The following is a 21,766-nucleotide window of genomic DNA, read 5'->3' as shown; positions in this document are numbered from 1 at the left end:
AAGCTCGCAAAAGATTTATGATGCAACCGTTTGACTTTCAAGATTTTTGCCAGGCAAGTCAACCTCAAAATGTTGCATCATAAAATTACAGGTTTTGAAAGTTAAGCCTACTTTAAAGGTGAAGTATGCCTTTTTTTGAGAAAGATATTTGGCTGCAATTATTCCCAGGTCATCAAATTCCAGCGCTGTGGCTTGGTATTCGGGCTGAACCACCAACCCAAAACATGGATATTTGACAAACAAGAATAAAACTCAACATTCAACTCGAAAATCACATATTTGATCCACAATCCTTAAACTGGGCCATTTTTTCCCCAAATAAATAAAATACAAAAAATAAAAATGATCAGCATTATCAGTTCCAGCGTGTTGATAAATAAAATAACACATCAGCTGTTTTGTACATCATCATGTCTTTATTTGTGTGTAAACAAACTCTGAAAAGAGCATCAGCCAGGTTCTTGATTATTGGCATTAACATGATTGATTTCTTTTGCAGTCATGGATAAAACATGATTACTCCACAGCCAAAAAAGGTCTTCTTAATTAAGTCATGTTAACTCTGTCCTTCAATCTTATTTTTTCCCCCCCATCACAGTCTTAAAAAGTAATGTACCAACTATAACTTGGAAACTGGCAGATCATTGTGTTGATTTTTAAAAATAAATGAACAAATGTCCTTGGTCTAGTCTTGAAGAAAGTGAAATAATGTCACTCCATAACAGACTTTTTCTACAATAAATAAGATTTGAGGACACGATAAATGACTCATTTGTGGCCTTTTTTTGCAGCGTGTATAATAAATAACATGACACTTCCATATGAACTGTTTGCGACCTCAGTTCAGTCTAGCAGGGTAACTTCTTCTCATCTTACTTGGTGTATGCAGTGTTTCTCACTACTGTATAAGGTGCTGGGTGTGTATGTGTGTTGTATGTGAAAAAGATAGAAATGTAACTGCTTGGTAATGTGATTCGGTCATAATGTTTTGTTGGTATGTTGATGTGTTTGTGGTTAAAAGATTTTGGACACAACCTGGGTATCCAGAGGCTTATTAGGTTAGTAGTTCATCAAATCATTAAATATGTAACAGGTGAAGAGTTGCAAAAATAACCTTCTTAAAAACAAGAAATAAAACGTCCGCAGCGATCACAGCAGTAGTGTTAAGCTCGGAGTGCAACATAATTCGCTTAGTCACTTCCATTGTACATAAACAACAAATATATTTACAATCAAAACAAAAAACAACATAATTCATAACAAAATAAATGTTACCACATTCAGAACCACAGACAGAGAAGTCATTATGGGACTTACACTGAGTGAGAATGTAAAGTGTAGTGTGTGTTTATGTTACTGACCTATTCTGACTGGCATTATGTGATGGAGCTGTTTTTCTTTTTTATCTTCTACAGATACTCAACTGGCCTTAAGGGTGGACGCTTCATCTTGGAACCAACACTTAAGAAAGCTCAGGAACAGCCTCCGTCTTCAAAGACAAACACTGGACATATTTTTACCATGAGTGGTCCCAAATGCAAGATGCTGACAGAGTTTAGCAACATGGTGCTTTCATGATAATTATGCAAGGATGAGGTGTCCATTATCAGGAATTAATGGTCATCGGGGAGGCCAGAATGCAGTTGCCTCCGGGTAGTCCATTAATTCCTGATTACGGACACCTCAAAGAACTTTAACCCTCATACACCATGGTCCCTTGACAAAGGGAAAAAAATGTAGTCCATTAATTTCTAATTTCACGCATTTTGCAATCTAAATCTGCAGTATTCCACAAGCCAAAAGTCTGGTCACACCTGAGGGTTTGACTAAAGCCTGAAACAATCATTGCCATCCTGTGAGGCTCTTTTACAATGAAAATTATTCCAGTAAATAGGATGAACCTCAGATACAACTTGGCAACGGGAAATATTTATAGTGGCACAGCTCATAGAACCATTTGGCTCAGCTGTTAGCCAGGAAGCTAAAGTTATGCTGGCAAGATTCAGAGTTAATAACATTGTGTATTGTTAACAAACAGTAAATTCAACTTGCAGGTTTGTTTAACAAGATTATCTAGCTACCCAGTCAATGTCATTGTCCCCAAATCAATATTAAGGTTTCCTTGAACAAATTTGACCGGATGTGTAGTGTTGGCTGTAGCCTTAAGTAGCACGTTGAATTGCAAATGGGATACAAGATAATCGCTAATGAAATGCACAGTATCAGACCATTCAGAGGAGCAGTAAACGTCTTGCAGCGTTTGTGTTACAGTCGCCCCTTGTGGTGTTCAGGGGATGAGGTACCCTCAGTAATATTAGTGCAATAGATTGTAAATGGAGGCTTTGCGGCTATGGTAGGTCCGAGCAAGTCTCTTCATATTACTGTGAAGAGACAGTTAAACTGGAACTACTTAGTATGTTTCCATTGTCAGGAATTAATGGACGCCCTGCAGCCAATTAGAATTGAGTATTCACCCGGACCATAGTGTAAGGTTTGTTATCTGAGCTCCGATGCATTTAAATGCACGTCCAATCATTTTAGAGGTTGTTATCCAGAGCTATAAAACCCTCAAGTAGTGTATTTTAAAAGCTTACGGTTTTGTTTTTGTTTTCAAAGACTCAACCTCTACGAGCAAGGCATACAGAGAAGCCCTTAAAATTCAGCTTATAGTCCTCTCCCAAGACAAATATGTAGTGCAGTTTGTAAGCACGAAAGCTTACAACCAACAACAGAAAAGCAAGACCAAAGCACACTTTATACTCACAGGGTTGTGTGGGTATAAAGAGGAAGATATCAGTGTTATAAGAGCAAATCGCTCTTTGTGTTTTGCTTCATATTTTGGTATGTTTGGGGAGAGCCAAGGAAACAAGATCAACCACGGTTCAACCATGTCGATCTATGTACAGTATCCGTCACATTTTGCAGTTTTCTTGATATGTCAGCTGTAGATATGTGATTGAAGTTTGCATTTAAGTATCACTGGAAAGTAAATAAAACGATAAAACAAGTTGTTTTGTAAAAAGTAAACCTGTTGGCTATAGTTTGTATGATAGATGTGGTTACACTCTTATAAGTAACGTGCATGTCACTTTTTCCTACGCTGAAATAAGGACAGCAATATGGAGGAAATCTGTTTGCGGGTCCGTCTTTGAAGAGGGAGGCTGGAATGCCTTTGACAAACTGGTTTGTGAGCCGTTGCAACTCTAAAAGAGCATCCTCCTTTTGTTGTGTGCCGGTATGCATTTATGTGGTTGTGAATATATATATGTGTGTGTGTGTGTGTGTGTGTTGAATCCTTCTACCACACCTCCTTTTAAGGCTTTCAAGCTGCTTTGGATCAAAGTCAGTCCCAGGGGATAATTCAGCAGAAACACTGAGTTCAAAAACATCATAGCCTACCTTCGCGTACTGCTGAATTCAATTTTTCAGACACATTTCAACACCTACTTGATCTTTTGATTCACAAAGGGAGGCTGATGTCCCTCCAGCCACTCGTCTTCTACTGGCATTTATTTGTTAGCTTCATCCGACTTCATCGCCGCTTTCACAATTTTTTTTCTCGGTTCAAAAGAAATGTTAAATGCTCGAATACTAAACCTAATGTCAAATTAGGATTGGAGAGGGAGCGCCCCCCTAAACAAAAACAAGGGCAATATTCACATCTAAGACTTGGCTTTCAGCCTTTATCTTAGAAGTTGCGAGAGAGCAACTGATGTGCCACAGACTAAAGCCAAAATTTATAAACAGCGCAGGGGGAAAGAGGAGAAGAAAAATTGTTATAATTGTTATAATGTTAAAATGAACCCCACACTGGCCACGAGATTAGAACAGATAAACAGTACATTAGGCTATACGCATCATCATAATTACCGATAGATATATAGCAGTCGCAGCCACCGCCATCCAGTTTTAGAAACACATTTGACTAAAAGGGAGGGGACAGGAGGAGGAGAACTTTCTCTTTCAGGAGTTGGAATTAAATAAATATTCTGTTTTTTGTTTGTGTTTTTTTTTCATTTTCTTTAAAGCCATCTTTCCTCCTGCCTGGCGGGGGGCGGGGTGGGAAGAGAGGAGCGGCAGGGTCGGAGGGGGCTCTATGTGAAGTTCTGGAGAGGCTGGCTGACCCTCATGCAGGCCCAGTAGAAGGCCCGAGCCAAGGTGACGAGAACCAGGAGCAGCAGCACGGCCCACGAGGCGTAGATCCCCTGGTAGGTCTGAGCCTTCACCCACGTTCCAGCCTGAAGGGAGGCAACACAACCAAAGACTGTGTAAAAGAAGTGGATGAAGCCATCACCAATTGGTTTGTTGACTATTGTTTTGAAGCCTTGAGTTTGTCTTTCTGGCCTTCTCCATGTTTGTTTTTTGAGCCAGAAGTGACCATATTTGGATGAAAGGTTTAAGATGGGGAGGATGTGCGTTGCCACGTCTCTGATCTAAATTACAGGTGAAATGTAACTAAGTGCAATTTTGAGGCACTTGTACTTGAGTATTTCCATTTTATGTAGCTTTATACTTCTACTCCATTACATTTTGAGGCAAATATTGTACTTTTTACTCCACTACATTTAGCCGACAACAGACATTTAAAAAAAAATTAAAACTCAGAACTGTATATTCAGTAGTTAAAATGAGCCCTGTCTTTACAAAATTAAAACGCAGCTTACATAAAAGCATCAATATAAATAATGTAATAATATATATATAACAATCTGAGTGGGTCTATTCTGCATAATGACTGCTTTTACGTTTGAAGTACATTTTTCTGAATACTTTTTTTCATCACTGATCTAAAGTATACCCTGGCTTACCATTTATTTTTAATGGATGAATTATAGAACTTGATAGGGCATCATCCATAGACTGAATAATAATAGTGGACAGAGTCACTGTGACCTCGCCCACTGGTTTGTGCACTCCGGTTTAGGAACCTGAAGTTTGGCATTTTGGTAATCTTGCTTTGATTGCAATGGCAGCTAAATATCCCCCTGCAGCACAAAACACATTCTCCCAAAAGAAGAAATACATTTCTAATATAAAAGAGACATCTGCAAAACTGTTGACAGATTGTTGACAGCACAAACTGCAAACAAGGTTTGAAGGTTTTATACTTTTAAAACTATCCCTGAGTTGAGAAAAGCAATCTGTGACTTCAGCACAATGTAACGTCTATGGGCTGAGCCAGAACTCGTTGGGTCCAGTAGTCAGTTCTCATAATATAGCCATGTTTATTTTACTCTAAATGCGAGCATTCAAGGAGACTTGAAACTAGCGATTAAAACCATAAACTTATAAGGAAAATGTTAACTGAGGTAATAAATCAATTGGGCTTCTATTTGCAACCAGTGGTGTCGCTCCCTGCTGGCTGTAAGAGAGAATACAGGTTTAAGGCCTCCTGCAGCAGCTTCACTTTTCAGTCCCGGAGGCTATGCCCAATTAATTTATGCAGTCTATAAAGACGACAGAGGAAGCCTTAGAGAATGAGATGATGCTCAAAAAGCCTTTTAAAGGAAGCACATTCTGTTATGCTGATTATAATGAGCCAGCTCAAGTAAAATCAGGCTGCATGCAACCAGGAACCAGAGAGCTAAAGCTACAATTATACTTGAAAATGCTCCATGCATTTATTATGTGACCCATTTATTTTGTCGCAAATTGTGCAAAATCCCAGCCAAGTATTAAGTAATTCTTACAGTTAAAAGATGAACCAGTCTGCGTTTTATGACAGCATTACATTACTTTTTTTTTTAATGGAACACAAATTCACTCATTAAATAATGTATCTATAGTTTGTGATTAATCCACCTGCCCCAGACGGATGCGGTGACACTGAATTGTGGCGTTTCAAACGCAGAAGTGTTCAATACTCGAGAGTGACGGCTGAGGGGTAAGAGAGAAAATAGCTTTCCCATCAAGTATTGAGTGTGCAGCTGCTCAGAAGAAAATTATTTAATGAAGATGGCAAAAGTGACTTTGAGAGAACCCACAGGGATTTTCTGAGAATATGGAAATATAAATTCCTGTCTCAAAGTCACAACACAAGAACAAAACTAATATGGGTAGAAAAGGTCAAAATAAAAATTATGAAACTCGATTTAGAAGCCTTTTTTCTTTAACATATATTATGAGTAATATCACAGTATTCCTGCAATAAATAATATTCTTTAGTGTTTTGACACCCTGAGATCTCCTGGATACACTCCCCTGACTCAGATGATTAATGCTATCTAGACTGAACCAAAGAGCATGTTGAAGCCCAGAACTAGACATCCAGATAGAGTTTGTCTAGGTAGTGTCTGTGTGGTTGGCTACACAGAAACACTGCCATGCAGAGGCTCTCCATCATAATTTAAAGAGAGCTGGACTGGAAGTCGTATCTAACTGTGAGGTAATCAAAACAGCTCATGCAGGCTGGAGAAACATAAAATAAGCTTAAAAGAGATGTATACCACAGCCCCTAATGAATGTCTCCCCTCCTCTCCTGTAAATGATGTGCAAAGTTTTAATGATTCATGCCGGCTTTAACATTTTAACTGGCATCAACATGTTTCTGAGCTGGGGTCACACAACAGCTCCACAAACTTACAGCTGTTATAGCGCTGAATCTTAACTACAACCATGTACTGGACTCTGCTTCCTTATTCTTAATTAATTGTAGTCTGTAAATGAAGTTTGATCCTTTGCTTGTCTTGGATTGTTGCCGATAAGTTTATTGATGCAGCGTAGAGATTAAACTGTCAAAACCTTGTGCTCTTGTGCCATTCTTATAATTAAAACAACCTTTTTTATTAAATACAACCTGATCTCACGGTGTGGCATTTATTGCCACTACAGCAGCATTATGCAATGTTGTCAATACAGCATATTTGCTGTCTGCACATTGCTTACTGTTCTCGATGCTGGCAGGCATCTGTGCATCTTGTGTTCAATGCATCTGTGCTGTGGGGCGCCGTTTCATGCACATCTTGCACCCTCTGCTGTTTGTAAAGCAGAATGAATTGACTATGCGTGCATGTTTTATTTTCTACTGCTTGTTAATAAAATCATGATCGACAATTGGGAGATAATTCTACGGTTGTTCTCTTATTTTAACCATTTAAAAAAAAAAAAATTAAAAACAAATGTTAAATGCAATGTGAGCCTTGTATACTTGCATACACACACACACACACACACACACACACACACACACACACTGTATAATAGAGTAAAATAAGGAAGAAAAAAAACAGAAAACTAGCCAGAAATATTAGAATCTGCTCTGCTATTCAGTTCAGTGGGTGTTGAAGCGGGTTTTGCATCCTGAGCACTGCTTACAGTTAGAGAAGATTTTGTTTGTGCTGTATCTCACTGATAAATAGAGGCCTGTCACACAGTGTCTGGAGAGCGGCTGCGAGGTGCACGCCCTCCATGTTAAACAAGCAACGACTAAAGGAGAGATTGTTATCGTGCTGCTTCGTCCTACTACCTGTGTTTCATTTGAAATTGCAGGTTTTTACATTTTTCAAATAAAAAATAAGGGAGGACAGATGTAGAGCAGATGAAATGATTGTTTTTTTGGCACTCAGAAAAGGTTAACGCCTACAAGCCAGCTGTTGATAGCCTGAACAAGACATCTCCAATTCTCGGATGTCTGGTGGCGTCCACTCACCATCAGCCCGGCGGTGGAGATGCTGAATAGCAAGCAGAGTAGAAAACACCACAAGCTCCGCCTCCGGGGATACCTCTGACCAATGGAGGAGCTGCGGGACCAACAGAGGAGAGAAGGGTGAAATTAATTTGATTAGGAAATTAAATTAGATACAACACAAAGACATGATCCTGTGTTTTAAGTATAAGCCTTTTTCACAGCAGGAATGTCAGCTTGTCATAGCAGGAAAAAGAACAGGCGTTCTTAATAAAATTAACAATGGCTCTGTCCTATTCAAGTGTCCCAGTAAGCCATGACAGTGAGTCAGCAGGAAACAAGACCAGGACCCTGAAACTCTGAGTGCTGGCTGATTTAAGTCCAGCAGGCTACTCTATTATATTAATTTTTTATTCTGATGAAACACTTGTTGTGATTTGGTATGAGTGTAAATTTTACGACCACCAGCTTCTACTTCAAAACAATATGAGCATGATGATGGAGAACTGTGTCCTGCCCCCACATGCTCTTTATGAAAAATACAATAAAAATCACACTGATTGCACAGGCAGGTGAAATCCTCATTACACAGGCTACTTCCGAAAACACCGCTGGTAGCAACTTGTTGCAATTTCCAATACTCCATACAGACATGTATGAGCTTAATGAATGATCAAATTAATGAATGATCTTTATTTACATTGCACTGTTCACATCAGAACAGTCTCTAAGAGGCTTTGCAAACACACATTACAGCAGGTAACATTGTTCATTTACACTGAATAAGTGTATAAGTGTGTTTATGTTTCTAGTACAACAATACATTAACCTTTATTGTGGCATGCCTTGATAAACCTCACAGTAATAGGTTTCAATAAATGAAGTGTGGCTTTAAATATTATTAGTTATTTACAGACAGAAAACATAAGATGTCTCCTTTGCAATAGCCTCATTCATTTAATGTTTAAAACTCATTAAAATATGCAATTATAAAGATCAGTGAATATGATGCAATAGTGACATTAAAATGTTTAAATTTGGGCTTTTACAGCCAATATTTTTATCCGGCAGACATGCACCTGGACCCCTCAAGGCTGGCTACTTTTTCCGCTCTGGCTGGCTGCTCTATGTCCTTGTAGAAAGCCCTGCAAACTGAAGCAGCTAAATAGAATTCAGCCATTATTAATTGCATGATTTACAACTCTGCTTCTCCTACCGTGACCTTTCAAAAAATATCTTGTGAAAAGGAAGTATAAAATAATAGGGATGAGGGTAAAAATTAATTTGGCATCAAAGCACAAGCACTACTCCAGGATCATGATTTTACTTTGCATATTTTGGAAATGTATGACCGTATTGCTGCCAAAACAGCAGTGCAGGGCTTGAAGGACGATGGTGATACACCTGCAGAAATCCAACAATCAGCAACACCTGCTGAGATTCAATTCAGGTTTCTGCGGCTCTTTTAGATTCGACAAACTGAAGTCTGATGACTAAAGCTGTTCATAAAGACTGTCAAGACACACCTGTGTATTGCAGTAATACAACTGACACACTGGTACATCTCTTTTCAGCACCTTGTGAAGTTAAAAGAAACAAAGCAGCCTGTTGCTTTCTGTGACTGACAGATTGCACAAACATGCCTGGAAGGTCTGTTCTGAATCTTCGTAAATGTACAGCTAAAAGCTTCAAACTTTGAAGACAAATGCTCTCTCTCTCTAAATATCTGTTTGAGGTTTTACCTTGTCATAATTCTAGCTACTAAAAAATGCAATATCACAGATTTGCCATACTTTAAATACATTTTAGCATCTCAAGAATGGATCTCGCATCACATGCCTGATAATTCCCGTCTCCTTAAGTCCTGATAACTTTGCTAAGAAGCTTATGCAGATAGTGATAAAGGAATGTGTTTTGCAGGAAAGTTAAAGGAAATTCCTGAGGTACATGGAGCTAAATCCAGCAGATCAGAAACCTCATGTTATGAGACACGTAAATAAGACTCTGGTGAGGAAAATGTGCCACTCTGTGTAGGTTTCACTGAGTAAAAGCTTCAGCTAAATGCCAGCAGATGTAAATCTACAATGTAAAAGTACAGTGGAATTAAAGTGATGTGATGGATGAATTGCTCTCAGCCACTTACACTTTCCTGCAGTGTGGGCACCTGGCCAGCGTCCGGTCTGTGAACTCTGTCCACTGAAATTACAAAGAGAAATACTTCAGCCAAAAAAAAACCCCAACATTCACATTTGACAAATTACCACTTAAAATCATGATCAATCTTTCAAGTAGCAGAATAACATTCACTGTAATTATAACTGACCTCTATTTGAACATTAAATACGAATCATAAACTTAATTAACATTATTTTCTATCAAAAGGTAATGTACATTTGTTTTTGCTCACAAGATACACACATATATTAGGTAAAAAAGCTAAGTATGGCTGTGCAGGAAACAGCAAAGCGTAAATATGTGCAGGTGTTAAAGGTGCAAAGTCCTTCACTGCTTGTTTATAATGCATTGGCATTAGTGGTTTTGTTTTAATGTGTTTGTCCTGGCCAAAAAGGTTTTTATATTAGTGACCTGGCTGACTTATGAAGGGGCCTGTGTGATGAGGGTGGCTGACTGGGTGAAAAGATCAAACCTGCGTACTGCAGTGCAACAACTAATAGATTAATTGCCTAAAAAGTCTGTCAAATGCCAGGAAAAGGCAAAAACATCAAACATTTCACAAGCTCATGGGGATATCTTGCTTTACTCTGTTCAGCAATTCAAAACTAAAAGATATTCAACTTGCAATGATAGAAAATAAAGAAAAGCAACAATCTTCACATTTGAGAAGCTTGAAACATCAAATGGTAAATTACTTAAATCATGTTTTCCCTAAATTTGTCCCTAAAGATTTAGATGAGTGTATTTGGGGGGACTGTAATCTGTACATTTTTCAATTAAAATAGCATTACATAATTTACTACCATTATTATAACTATCTGTGTAGAAAAAATAAATCTGAACTACAACAGATAGTGGAAAAAAAACAAACTGGTACAAAACTTGCTGCAGAAGTCCACTGGGGTCCAAATAAAATCATCATTAGATCTGGGGAAAGTCATTTAGCTCGTTTTGATGCTCTCCACATTGATTTTACATTCATTTCGCTTAGATGGTGCCCAAAATTGCTCGGGTGCTGTGCCTAAGTATATAATGGTAGGGAAAGCCCTGACTTAAATGATCTACTGTTGATAAATTTTCCGTTGATTGCCTGATCCATTAAATGACAATTAGACTCAATACACTGCATGCAAATCGACGCAAATGCAAATCTGCACTGCAGTGTACAGTTTTAAGATGAATTCCTTGTCGTATTGCAGACGCTCTTCCTTAAATATGCCTGCTGCTGCATGGATTGATGACATACTTTACGGAATTTAACACAACCATCCAAGCCTTCGCCAACAGGTGCTGCGCGCCTTTGACAAAAATTGAGAAAGAAAAATAATCTTCTCTCGGGGCTTAGACGTTTATTCCCTCCCTAACACTGGGGTGTGATACATTTGTAAACCCTGCAGTGCATAGTATACTCTGCATGCTGTGCATTTGTCTTGTTTTGAAAAAAAAACAAAACAACAAAAAACACTCTGTATTGGAAGCACAGAGAACATTATCACTAGATCTGTGACAAAGGGATCACCGCAACGCCACCCAGGGCACAGATTTGTATTTTCATTCAGCCTTCCTGTCTTTAAGCAGGTAGTAAAAGTCTGACTGAATGCAAAAACCCTGAACCATCCATCTAACCTCTAACTGTGTTCTTCTCTTCCTCTGACTCTGCCCCCTCCACTCTTTCACCATACATCCAAACCCATCTTTACCTGTCCCACACATTGTTAAAGAGCAGCGAGTTCAAATCCTACGTCCCCTTTAGCACAAAATGGCCCGAATATATCAGCGCAGACTTGATAGGGTTATTGATCTACACCATAACTCAACATTTACTTGGCCTGGTGCAAAGATGCGCTTGGCTTTTCAATAACTCACTGTTCTGGCTTTGCTACAGTACATTTCACAACAAAAACCTTGCAGGCCTACTGAAACTGTCAAGCTATATCAGCTACAAATGATGCATTGTGCATAGTAATGCATCACCTTTTCATAAACACTTTTATTAGATCTGGGCTCCCCATAGAGGATGTGATGTTATTGGTTGTGTCTGTTGCAGATATATGTCATTTAAAGAGACTGTTGGGGTGGGACCTGAGCCAGAGACTTAATAAACAGTTGCTGTATTGATGTTGCCATTCCCAATGATCATCATTGGGGCTGATAAGGGTAATCAATTAATGTCTTTTGAATAAAATTTATGCTGCAGATGCCATTGTTAATCATTTGTGAGTCAGATTATTTTCTTTTAAACCTATTTTTTTTTGTATTTTAGCCGTTCATCTTGAAAACAGAAGAGATGTCTGGAAGCCACTGGCAAAAAATAGTCTGGCACATAACCTGCGTCAAGCCCCATGTTGTTTTTACACATTTAACATGTGACATTTAATGTGCATAACTAGTGGGATTTCAAGGGATTTCAAGGTGCTAAGTTAGGCTCTAGCTTTATATCTGAAACACAGCCATGAGGGTGGTATCAATGCTCCCATCTAACTGTTTGCAAGAAAGAAAATCAATTTTCTTTATCTGCTTCGAAATGTTTTTAGAAGACTTATATAATATATTTTTTAATGCAGGCAGCAATCTTGATACATTAAAAATGTGTGCTTTTTTTCAGCCTATTGTTTTGCATGATGTACAAACGTGGGTGTGGTTTTCATTTCTGTAACATTCTGACATGACGAAGAATTGTGGCGATGTGTCCAGATGTTAATTTTTTTTCTTCAAGAAAGCAAATAAGCAAATTTCCCAAAATGCATAACTATTCCTTTAAATGTGAAATTAACATCAACTGTGACTGTGTTGTGATTCTAATCAGTTTAATCATTTATGTTACTGTGTGATTTTGGTGTCTTAAAAAGGATAAGATCAGATTCACCGAAGTCACAATACAACAAAAACAAAATACCTGATAATAATTTGTTTAGGCTGTTTGGTACTCCTGCCTGCTCCTCTAAGCTGTAAGTAATACACCGACTATGGAAAATTTTCTCATAAAACCCCACTTCAAAAGAATCTAATTATTCCAAAAGAGTTCATTAAAAGTGTTTTTTGAGTAGAGAGAGTGAGGTACCAGGAAGGTGTTGCTGCAGTGTCCACAGGAGACCCGGGCCCCGGCTGGCTGGGGGTCAGGACTGGCCGGACCAGGATGAACTGGACCCAGATTAATTATCCTCTTACTAGAAAAAAAAGGGACAGACACACAAAGTTAACATTCACACCACAAACAGCTCGAGATATTACTCAGCATAAGTGCAAAGTAATAATTAACTGCCGGATGTTGTGAGCAGACGTCTCGTTCTGATGGTGTGGAAAAGGCTGACGACAGTTTCACTTTTTCAGATTCATCAGCAGTCAATCTTCTCATTACCACCAACACTGTTTCTCCAAAACCAACGTCCTCAGACAACTGCGGTCGCTTGAAATCACTGATCAGAAAGCGGCACAGAGACGTGTCTGGTTCAGTCAGCATGTCTGGTTTGAATGCAAAACAGTGACAGTGGTGGTAAAGTCTCCAGAACAATTTAATGCAGGAAAAGTGGCCTCTGAGGAAAATATATACAACTTTTTAGCATCGATTCAGCAAATGTATTTATGTTTGGTCGACTGTAATTAAACTATAAATGTGAAGAGTTGCATCAGAAACATGCAGAATCCACACAGTCCAATATTGAAAGGAGATTTTTGTTGTCTTACAGAAATTAAATTAAATTAAAGCATCTCTTTTCATTTTGAGCATATATGTGATGCAAAATACAGTTTAGAGTCAAATAAATTCAAAATGAAACTCATTTTAGAAACAAGATCGCTGATTTGTTCCTGAGGGGCAATAATGTTGTCGCAAATTTCTGCTTAACGGGTATTGCTTTAAAATATGTTATTTGGTTTGAGAAACAAAAGGTTTTGTTTCTTATCTTGTGCATTTATGACAAAACCAACCTTAATTCAGCCTCACTTTGTGAATATGACAGATGAATTATGCATTTCAGAGCTTTATGGCAACAGATTCAGCGATGTACAGTTTAAAATTATACATACTTACATAGCAGTGGAAAATTAACCAAAAAAAAGGGATGGCTAAAAATGTTGCTCTTGCACATTTTATGCCTCAGGCATAAAGAAGGGAACGTTATCTCTCTTACCAATTACACTAGGCTGCAGCAGCATGATGTTCAGATGAGCTGCCAAAGCCGTTCATTTCCACAGGATGAAATCAGCCTTCTGTTTTTCACAATAAAAATCACACATTGGCATCTGTTTGACCTGTAAAAGGTGTTTTATGGCTTTTTGTTTAGCTCATTTTCCGACAGAAAGCACCTGAAACTTTTTCTTTCCCAAACTGTATTTGAACTTTCAGCAACCCAGTAATGTTTTCTTTATTTGGTAGAAAAAAAGCCACACATTAACTCTTCATGGAACTTTTCCAGCTTCCCTTCACCTATTTCTGCTCTAAAGAGGGTCCTGTGCTCATTTTGCTTCCTGATATTATAATATGAATGAATTTGCCAAGTGTGCATTTGGTTCTCTGCAGGAATTTCGTGCATAATTAAAGCAGCTACATGCTGAATGAATTCTGTGATTTTTAGCTGCAAGGTGCAGATTAAAAACGCCCATTCCTGAATTAAATTTGCCCCAACTTAATGCACAATTCATATCATATATTACCCTGATACAATACAGATGATATGCAGAAGTGAAACACATGAAGTGGCTGTTTTAATGAGGCTGTTATTTCCTCATCCGGCTCGCTGAGCACTGCATGTAAACTGCGCTGGGAGCACAGCCTTAATTGAGGGACTGCTGCTCCCACTGCACCCGGTTTCCTCTGCTTCACTTCTCTCACACAGACACACAGAGACACACAGTGTTCTCTCAGTATCACAGTGAGCGTGCATTCACACACATGGAAAGAACTGCTCACCAATATGGCCGGGGACAGGCAATCCTCTGGGAGGTGACTTTGCAGATGAGCAGACAGTTGCAGGGACAGCGAACGTACTTCTTCCCTGCTGGGGCATTCTTAATGGGCTGCAGAGGGAGACAGAGACACACAGGAAGAAGAGATAAGAAGACAGTAGAACAGCGAATTAGAGTAGGAATAGATAACAAGCCAATTATTCTTGATGGACGAGAATTGACTTATACTACGTGAGGGAGAGAGGTATTCTGGGTGATTATTGGAAGTGGTAAAAAACCAAGGGATGACATTCATGACATTGTTAGCGCTTTGTTGTACCCAACAGTTCAGGAGCTGCTTGTTGCTGCTGAAATGACAGTAATAGTGTACTGAGACTGGAGAAAGGAGCCTCTTTTATTACAAGTTTCGGGGTCTTGGAAGGCCAAACTCAAACTCGACTCCCTCAGCTCTCAGGCTGGTTTTAAACAAGAGCGAGCAGAAGTTTTTATCACAAGCTTTTCTTGCTTTAACCCGTAACAATATTGTCCTTCCTTGGTGTTTTTTTGTCATTAATTTATACACATTCTGGTATATTCAAATTCTTCTGTTGATGCAAAGACAGTAGTTCCTATTCTATATCATTTGTAATGTTTTATTATGTCTTGTATGTTTTTAATTGACCTGCAATGATGTTGCCTTCTATACAGTTCACTACTAAATTTGAGATTTTACCTCAATTGGGTTTAATTGGTTAAATCAAGGCCAAATTAATAAATTAAGCTTTTTAGGAGTTTAACAGCACACAGAATACACAGTTCCTGCAAGTTAGGTGCCAAAAGTGTCAAAAAAGGTTGGGGACTGAGGCAGTATTTTGAATCATGGTAACTTGAGTGAATTATTTCTATAATAAAAATAAGGAACATTTCAAACACTTAGTATTACACTGTGAGAACACTGAATAATAATTTCCTAAAAGGTTAACAGGCTATACAACTGAAAAGCATCTCTTATGCTACAAATTGAAAAGATTTGGTCACTTTCGTCATCCCTTTCTCCTCATCCCATCATCATTCTCCTCATTGTGATGTGTTAGATGTGTTTCCATTCACATTCACCACCATGTGGAGCAACACCAACACACCGTCCTTGTCTTATAGAAAACTCTCTCTTTGTTGCTGTTGTAGCAGACCAGGAAACCACAGGTGGCTCTTCCAGCTCTGACGTTTTACAAACCAATCTGCGTATAGTGTTAACCTCAGCAAATCTTGCTAATGGTGTACCACTAAAGGTTCCTGGACAGAACTCACACTTCTGCATTTACATCTATATTCTACATGTGGCTGCGTGCACCAGACTGTGATGATTTGGTCTGAACCGTTTCATCTCCCAAAAATAATTACACTGTTCTTTTGCAATATTAATAGTTGATATAAAGTCTTCATGAAATGAAAAATGGATTTTCTTAGTTTTAACCATGCGTTCATTGTTCATTTATCTTTGATAAAGCCAAATATATGTCAAGAGATCTGTATCAGTCATTTTACAACAAAAGCCCTGTCTTTCTCTCTCTTTCTGTAAAAGGCGATCACTCAAATATTCTGTTGCACTGAGAAATACATCACAGTACAGAAGCTAAAGATGTCTCTAACTTCCTTTTCACAGAGACTTTAAACTTGAACGAACACATCAAGCATCAAGTGTTCACTCTTTGCAATCAAAAACATATTTATCAGCAAAGGCTTTTTGCAAAGCAACAGATTTATTTAACACGGCTTCTAACCTTAATATTAATAGAGGGAAATACAGACAAAGTTTTCAAAAATGATTTGGTCCCGTACAGTCCACTCCTACAGTAAAAAATAAGATTTTTATTGCTATATGATGTATTTAGAATTAACTCCTTGACATAATATTTCTACATAACTGGCCTAACTTGTGCTCAATAATCCATTGACATCATCAAAATCTGATATTCTTCTTGGTGCAGTCTATGTTGTATCCTCACACTGGGACCCATCATACGGCTTCAGGTATAATTTAAACTCATGAAGAACAAATGGAAACTAATCTGTGTTATACACCAATAACACACCTTCCTCTGGACTTAATAGAATATCCTGCTGTCTGTCCTGCTGATGCGTCTCTCCACTGCATCATTAAACTCTGACTAACCAGATCAGATTCAGTCCTGTGAGTTTCCTGCTCCATCATCAGTTTCACTTACAACAGCTGAGGGAGTCGACTTTGTCTCTGCACTGTCGGGAGGGAGGTAATAAAAAGGATATAAAGCAAAGCTTACTAATCATTACCTGTTGGACTGCCAGATATCTGACACCTTCAGTTATTATAACTTTTTTATAGACATGTCAAGTCTTCTTCAGCTATTATTTTGTAACATATATAATGTGTTTAGCACACAAACAAATCTGGTTTCATTTTACTCAGACTTAAAACAACTGAGGTTGTTTCTATTTCTTTATTTATTTCATTTTTTTATTTAGTTAGCTTTTTTATTTTATTACTTGTTAGTGCTGTGATATAAATAAAACACTTGTACTAAATAGAATAAATAAAGAAACATTCTATTTTATATATTATTTGTTTGTTGAAATGCATTAAATAAAAGAAAAAAACATTCTATTTTTCTTTATTATATTTCTTGATTATTGTATTACTTGCTTGTGCTGCAAATGATGAAAAAACATTTGCAAATTTATTCCTGTTTACAAGTATTTCAATTATTTGTTAAGGAATGACCAATGTTTATGAGAACTGACAAAAAGAGATAATGATTAAAATGTATTATTATAGCACCAAAAGGCTTCTTACAAGAATTTGTCTGCTAAATGAGAAAGTTTGTCACACCAGAGAAACCAAAGTAAAAAGTCTGGAGTCCTGAGACATCTTCCATCTGTAAAGCTAACAATGCATGTGTCGAAGTCTCAATGCATCCTAATTTGTATGTTTTATAAGATTGTGTCCAATAGTCTAAATCTGCACAACCTGGACATATTTCTCTACATATGTTCCTCCATCTGTAAATTGCTCATACTGCCAGTTGGTACATCTGGACACATTTCGGCATCCATCTGCACACAGATCTGCAGAGCGAGTGATGCACACTCATGGAGACCCTTCAACCTGCAAATCTGACTGTGACGGTTCTCAAAATGACATGCCTTGTTATCATCAGCACAACCCTTATATCGTTCCAATCATTTCTTTCTTTTTTCTGTGGAGATTGTTCCCTCAAAGAGACAAGTAAAACTTGTAAGACATGTATGTTCAATTTTTCATAAACAAAAGAGGTAAAAGTGCAACTGTGCATCTGATTATTCGTTGCGTCTTGCCACACCTAACTTATAACGTTATCACGGTTAAATTAACAGGCTCCATCTACTGTGTGTCGTTTGTGCTCAGGTTTCTAAACATTTAAACCACTTTTTGGGCCAACATCTCCCCGATTTATTCCTTATTTTGCCATCAGCATTCCACTACAGAAAAGGATTGGGGCCAGGCAGGAGGGGGGAAAAGTCATTATGCACTTCTTTTTGAATTTTCACAGATTTTAGAATTTTTTTTTTCAAAGTGCATAATAAAAAAATGTTTTCCTCCTCTCGTTATTTTTTTTTCTCCTGCCTGGCCCTAATCCTCTTCTGTATTCCACTCAGTCTTAGTATAACATTTTTTTTTTTTTAATCTGGCACTTTTACACATTTTAAGACTCCTGAATGCCCGATTAAATGATTAAGGGCTGTAATGGTAAACATGTCTTATGGACTTACAGGTAACTCATTTACAGCAAGAGGCCTGTCATACTGAATTATTATTGAATTTTAAAGCATAAATCAAAGTCAGATTGATTCCGAACGCTGCCATTAATAAATCAAACACTTAAAGTGCTTTTAGTCTAAAATGTTGTCTAGTTGATTGACACGTAAAGAGCTTACTAAATTATTGTTGACTGTAGCATCACACAGGACTGTGAGTAGACTTCATAACATCAAAGAGGAGCGAACATCAAACAAGTCTGACAGATCAGAAGCAAGCGTTTACCTCCCGAAGTGTTAAAATATTCATATCTTATATCCTGGGTTTTGTCTAGATTATATTCACAACATAAACCAAAAGCTAAAACCAGCTGTAGGAGGACCGATAAGTCTCACAGTTTGGTGTCTGTCACATTGTTTGGTGCACATACAAATTCAAATTATAATCACATCACCTGACCAAATCCAACTAGGTGGTCATTGTTCAGAGTAAGAACTTATACAGACTGCCAGTCTTTATGATCAAATTTATAATTCATGATGTATAAAAACTACACATAGTACATTTAAAGGGTTGGTTCACCCAAACAACATAAAATATTTAATTGGAACTACTTTCTACCAAAGAACAGTTTCATGGAGATTATAGGGATTGTTAGTGACCTCACTGTGAGCTCTGTGGATTATCCAGAGTAATGAGGATACTGGTTCTGGAAACAGATTAATTTTCATTACTTTGAGCACCAAAAGAAAAACTGCAATCATCTACATTATACCGAGACGATGCAAAAATCTTACAGGCACATATCTCAAAGGACGGGTTAAAAGAAAAAACTCCTGTTAGGTTAAGTGCCATGAGAGGCTTATAAGAGACCATATGTTTTTGTAATTTGTGTGAAACAATCCTTTATTAGAAGATAATATCAGGTATTAGAGCATGTGTGTTACAGCTGTATACAGTATACAAACAGATTGTTTACAAGTGGTTGTGCAGATACACTCACCGTTGCTTCATTGCAAACCCCACACTTCACCACATGCTGGTGGATCTTTCCCTCCACAGAGATCAAGCTCTGACACACCCTGCAGCTGATAACAGGTGCACTGCCACTCTCAGGGGAGGTGAGAGGGGAGTAGGGCGGAGGGTCCTCCCCTAGGAGCACCGAGGGCTGAGTAGGGCTGGGGAACGGAGGGAAGCCTGCACAGGAACGGACGCAAGGAACAGAAAGAATACAAAAGTAGTATGACTAGTGACAATGGAATATTGAGGGAACACATTCACAACAGTTGTGCAATGAACTGGGAAAAAAAGCCTCAATTCCCATGACAAGTAACCCCTTGCATTACGATTAACAAGATAATAAGATTTGGTCTCGAGGTGAAGTGAAAGGAGCTTTAGAAGAAAAACACTTCAGGAATGCTGAGCAGGGTTACTTTCAACAAATAAGAGTCTAGTGAGAGATGGAGAGTAGTCTGGGAATGAATGACTGATTAAAAGGGTCAATTAAATGTAGAAACCAGATGTAACATACAGCACTTTAACTGCCTGCTCTTCAGTTCCATCTCTGAATACAGCAGGTTGTGGGAGCAATAAGGAGCCACATCTCATGCATTTGCCATTAATGTATTTACCCTAAAGTCCCGCCCTACGTGTGCTCCCATTGGTCGGAGCGCCATACTCACCAGCCTCCGTATTAGCTCCATCATACGTCAATCAAATCAGGTGTTCTCAGATGCTAGCTAGCTAAGCGGTAAAGCTATTTAGCTTACAAGAACAGTGGGTACAATACAGCTGCTGAAATACATGCGGCTACTTGTGTTAGAAAGCGTGAATAAAATATATTTTAGTGATAATACTTCCGAGCTGCAAACGTGAAGCTGTGCGCATGGTTTGCCGGTGCTAAGTAGAGCTAGCAACCAAGCTAACACATAACGGTTTCTAGGTTGGCTAGCTAGCATAACGCTAATTCCTTTCAGCTTCACGTCCTGGTTTTAAAACAGCACATTGTATCCCACATGAGATGACTGTAAAGAATACTCTGGAAGCTCACATTGTGCCCTGTATTAACACAGTCACGACAGTCTGGTTCACAGCGGAGCTAGCAGGCTAAGCAGAATGCCCTGTCAGTGGAGGCTAACCCAGGCTAGGCTAAGTGAGGCTGGAGTCGGGTGGAGGAGAGAGCACCATGGATACTCACTCTGTGGTTTGTTGGGCACACCGTAGGGCGCAGCACCGGGAGACACCCCGCCGTTACCGCTGCCAAGAGCACCATCTCCCAGATCTGATAGTAACGGGGACCTCTCGCCGTCCGCCATACCGAGAGCAAGGCGTGAGGGGGGAGAGAGGGGAGCGTATATGCAGACCAATACGGTGTTGTATTGTTGTGTCGGAAATGCAGGCGTCACATGATCACACCACCGCCACAGCCTCCACTGCCGCTGCTGCGGTAACGGTGCACGGAGGTGTGGCACCGTTCACCGAGGGACGCTCCTCATGCTCTAACAGGTGTTAATGCACCTGTGTAATATGTTTTAAGAATTCGCCAACAACAACGCTCAATGTGACTTTAACCCATAAGAACCCATGGTGACACCCGTGTAACAAACACTTTAAATCTTCTAGAATTTCCCATATCGTCACCCTGTTAAAATAATCGCCTAACTCATTTTTTCAAGTTTTGCAGGAAACTTCACCAAAAGTGTAACATATGACATTTATTGATCATTTCACTCAAAAAGGATGTAACGAAGGATGGCTATTGGCATAGTAATAACACTGTGTGTAAATTATGTAACTTGAGAGAAATAAATTACTTAAGCAATTTTTTGAACATGCCTTTGTGATTTAAGCTTAGGGTAACACTTTATTTTGAAGGTGTCTACATAAGAGTAACACAAGCCTGTCAGAAACATGATATGATAAGTATCATGATAATGTTACTTCAAAGTGTCATTAATGTTCATGATACTTGTCATGTCATGTTTATGACACACTCATGTCACTTTTATGTAGCCACCTTCAAAATAAAGTGTTACCATATCTTGCTTAAGTCACACAGGCATGTTGAAAAAAATGCCTAAGTCATACATTTTATTTTGACTTAGGCATAATAAATCAGCTTAAGTCACACACTTGACATAGGCCATTATCTTAAAGGGGTAAAATCACATGATCTGATCAACTGAGGATGTAGGTGATTTTACCATAGGTCATGAGGAGATGATTTAGGCAAAAAAAAATGTTTTGACAAAATATTACTTAGGCGATTATTTTAACTGTGACGAGGTGTTGTAATGCACCTGTGTAATATG

At 38.5% G+C, this 21,766-nt stretch overlaps 1 protein-coding gene across 1 annotated transcript; it reads right to left on the bottom strand.

Moving 5' to 3' along the window:
* Positions 1-394: 394 nt before the first annotated feature.
* On the bottom strand, positions 395-21,030 carry pip4p1a (phosphatidylinositol-4,5-bisphosphate 4-phosphatase 1a). Its single transcript, XM_059344587.1, has 7 exons — positions 20,653-21,030; positions 19,459-19,652; positions 14,709-14,815; positions 12,861-12,966; positions 9,768-9,820; positions 7,649-7,739; positions 395-4,238 (listed from the first exon to the last, which is right to left on the bottom strand). The coding sequence occupies exons 1-7, from the start codon at positions 20,768-20,770 to the stop codon at positions 4,095-4,097; spliced, it is 813 nt and encodes a 270-aa protein (XP_059200570.1). The 5' UTR covers positions 20,771-21,030; the 3' UTR covers positions 395-4,094.
* Positions 21,031-21,766: the final 736 nt, after the last annotated feature.

The sequence above is a fragment of the Centropristis striata genome, chromosome 11 (assembly GCF_030273125.1).
Source record: "Centropristis striata isolate RG_2023a ecotype Rhode Island chromosome 11, C.striata_1.0, whole genome shotgun sequence".
Lineage (NCBI taxonomy): Eukaryota > Metazoa > Chordata > Actinopteri > Perciformes > Serranidae > Centropristis > Centropristis striata.
Note: the sequence above shows the minus strand (reverse complement) of the source record. Positions and strands in the feature narration are given on the sequence as shown.

Bases quoted from the DNA above. Each gene is read 5' to 3' on its own strand.
- pip4p1a (XM_059344587.1), bottom strand. From the start codon at position 20,770: ATGGCGGACGGCGAGAGGTCCCCGTTACTATCAGATCTGGGAGATGGT. The intron at 19,653-20,652 runs GTGAGTATCCAT...GTTCCTGTGCAG, and splicing joins TGTGCCCAACAAACCACAGA to GCTTCCCTCCGTTCCCCAGC. The intron at 4,239-7,648 runs GTGAGTGGACGC...GCCTCCCTTCAG, and splicing joins TCTCCACCGCCGGGCTGATG to GCTGGAACGTGGGTGAAGGC.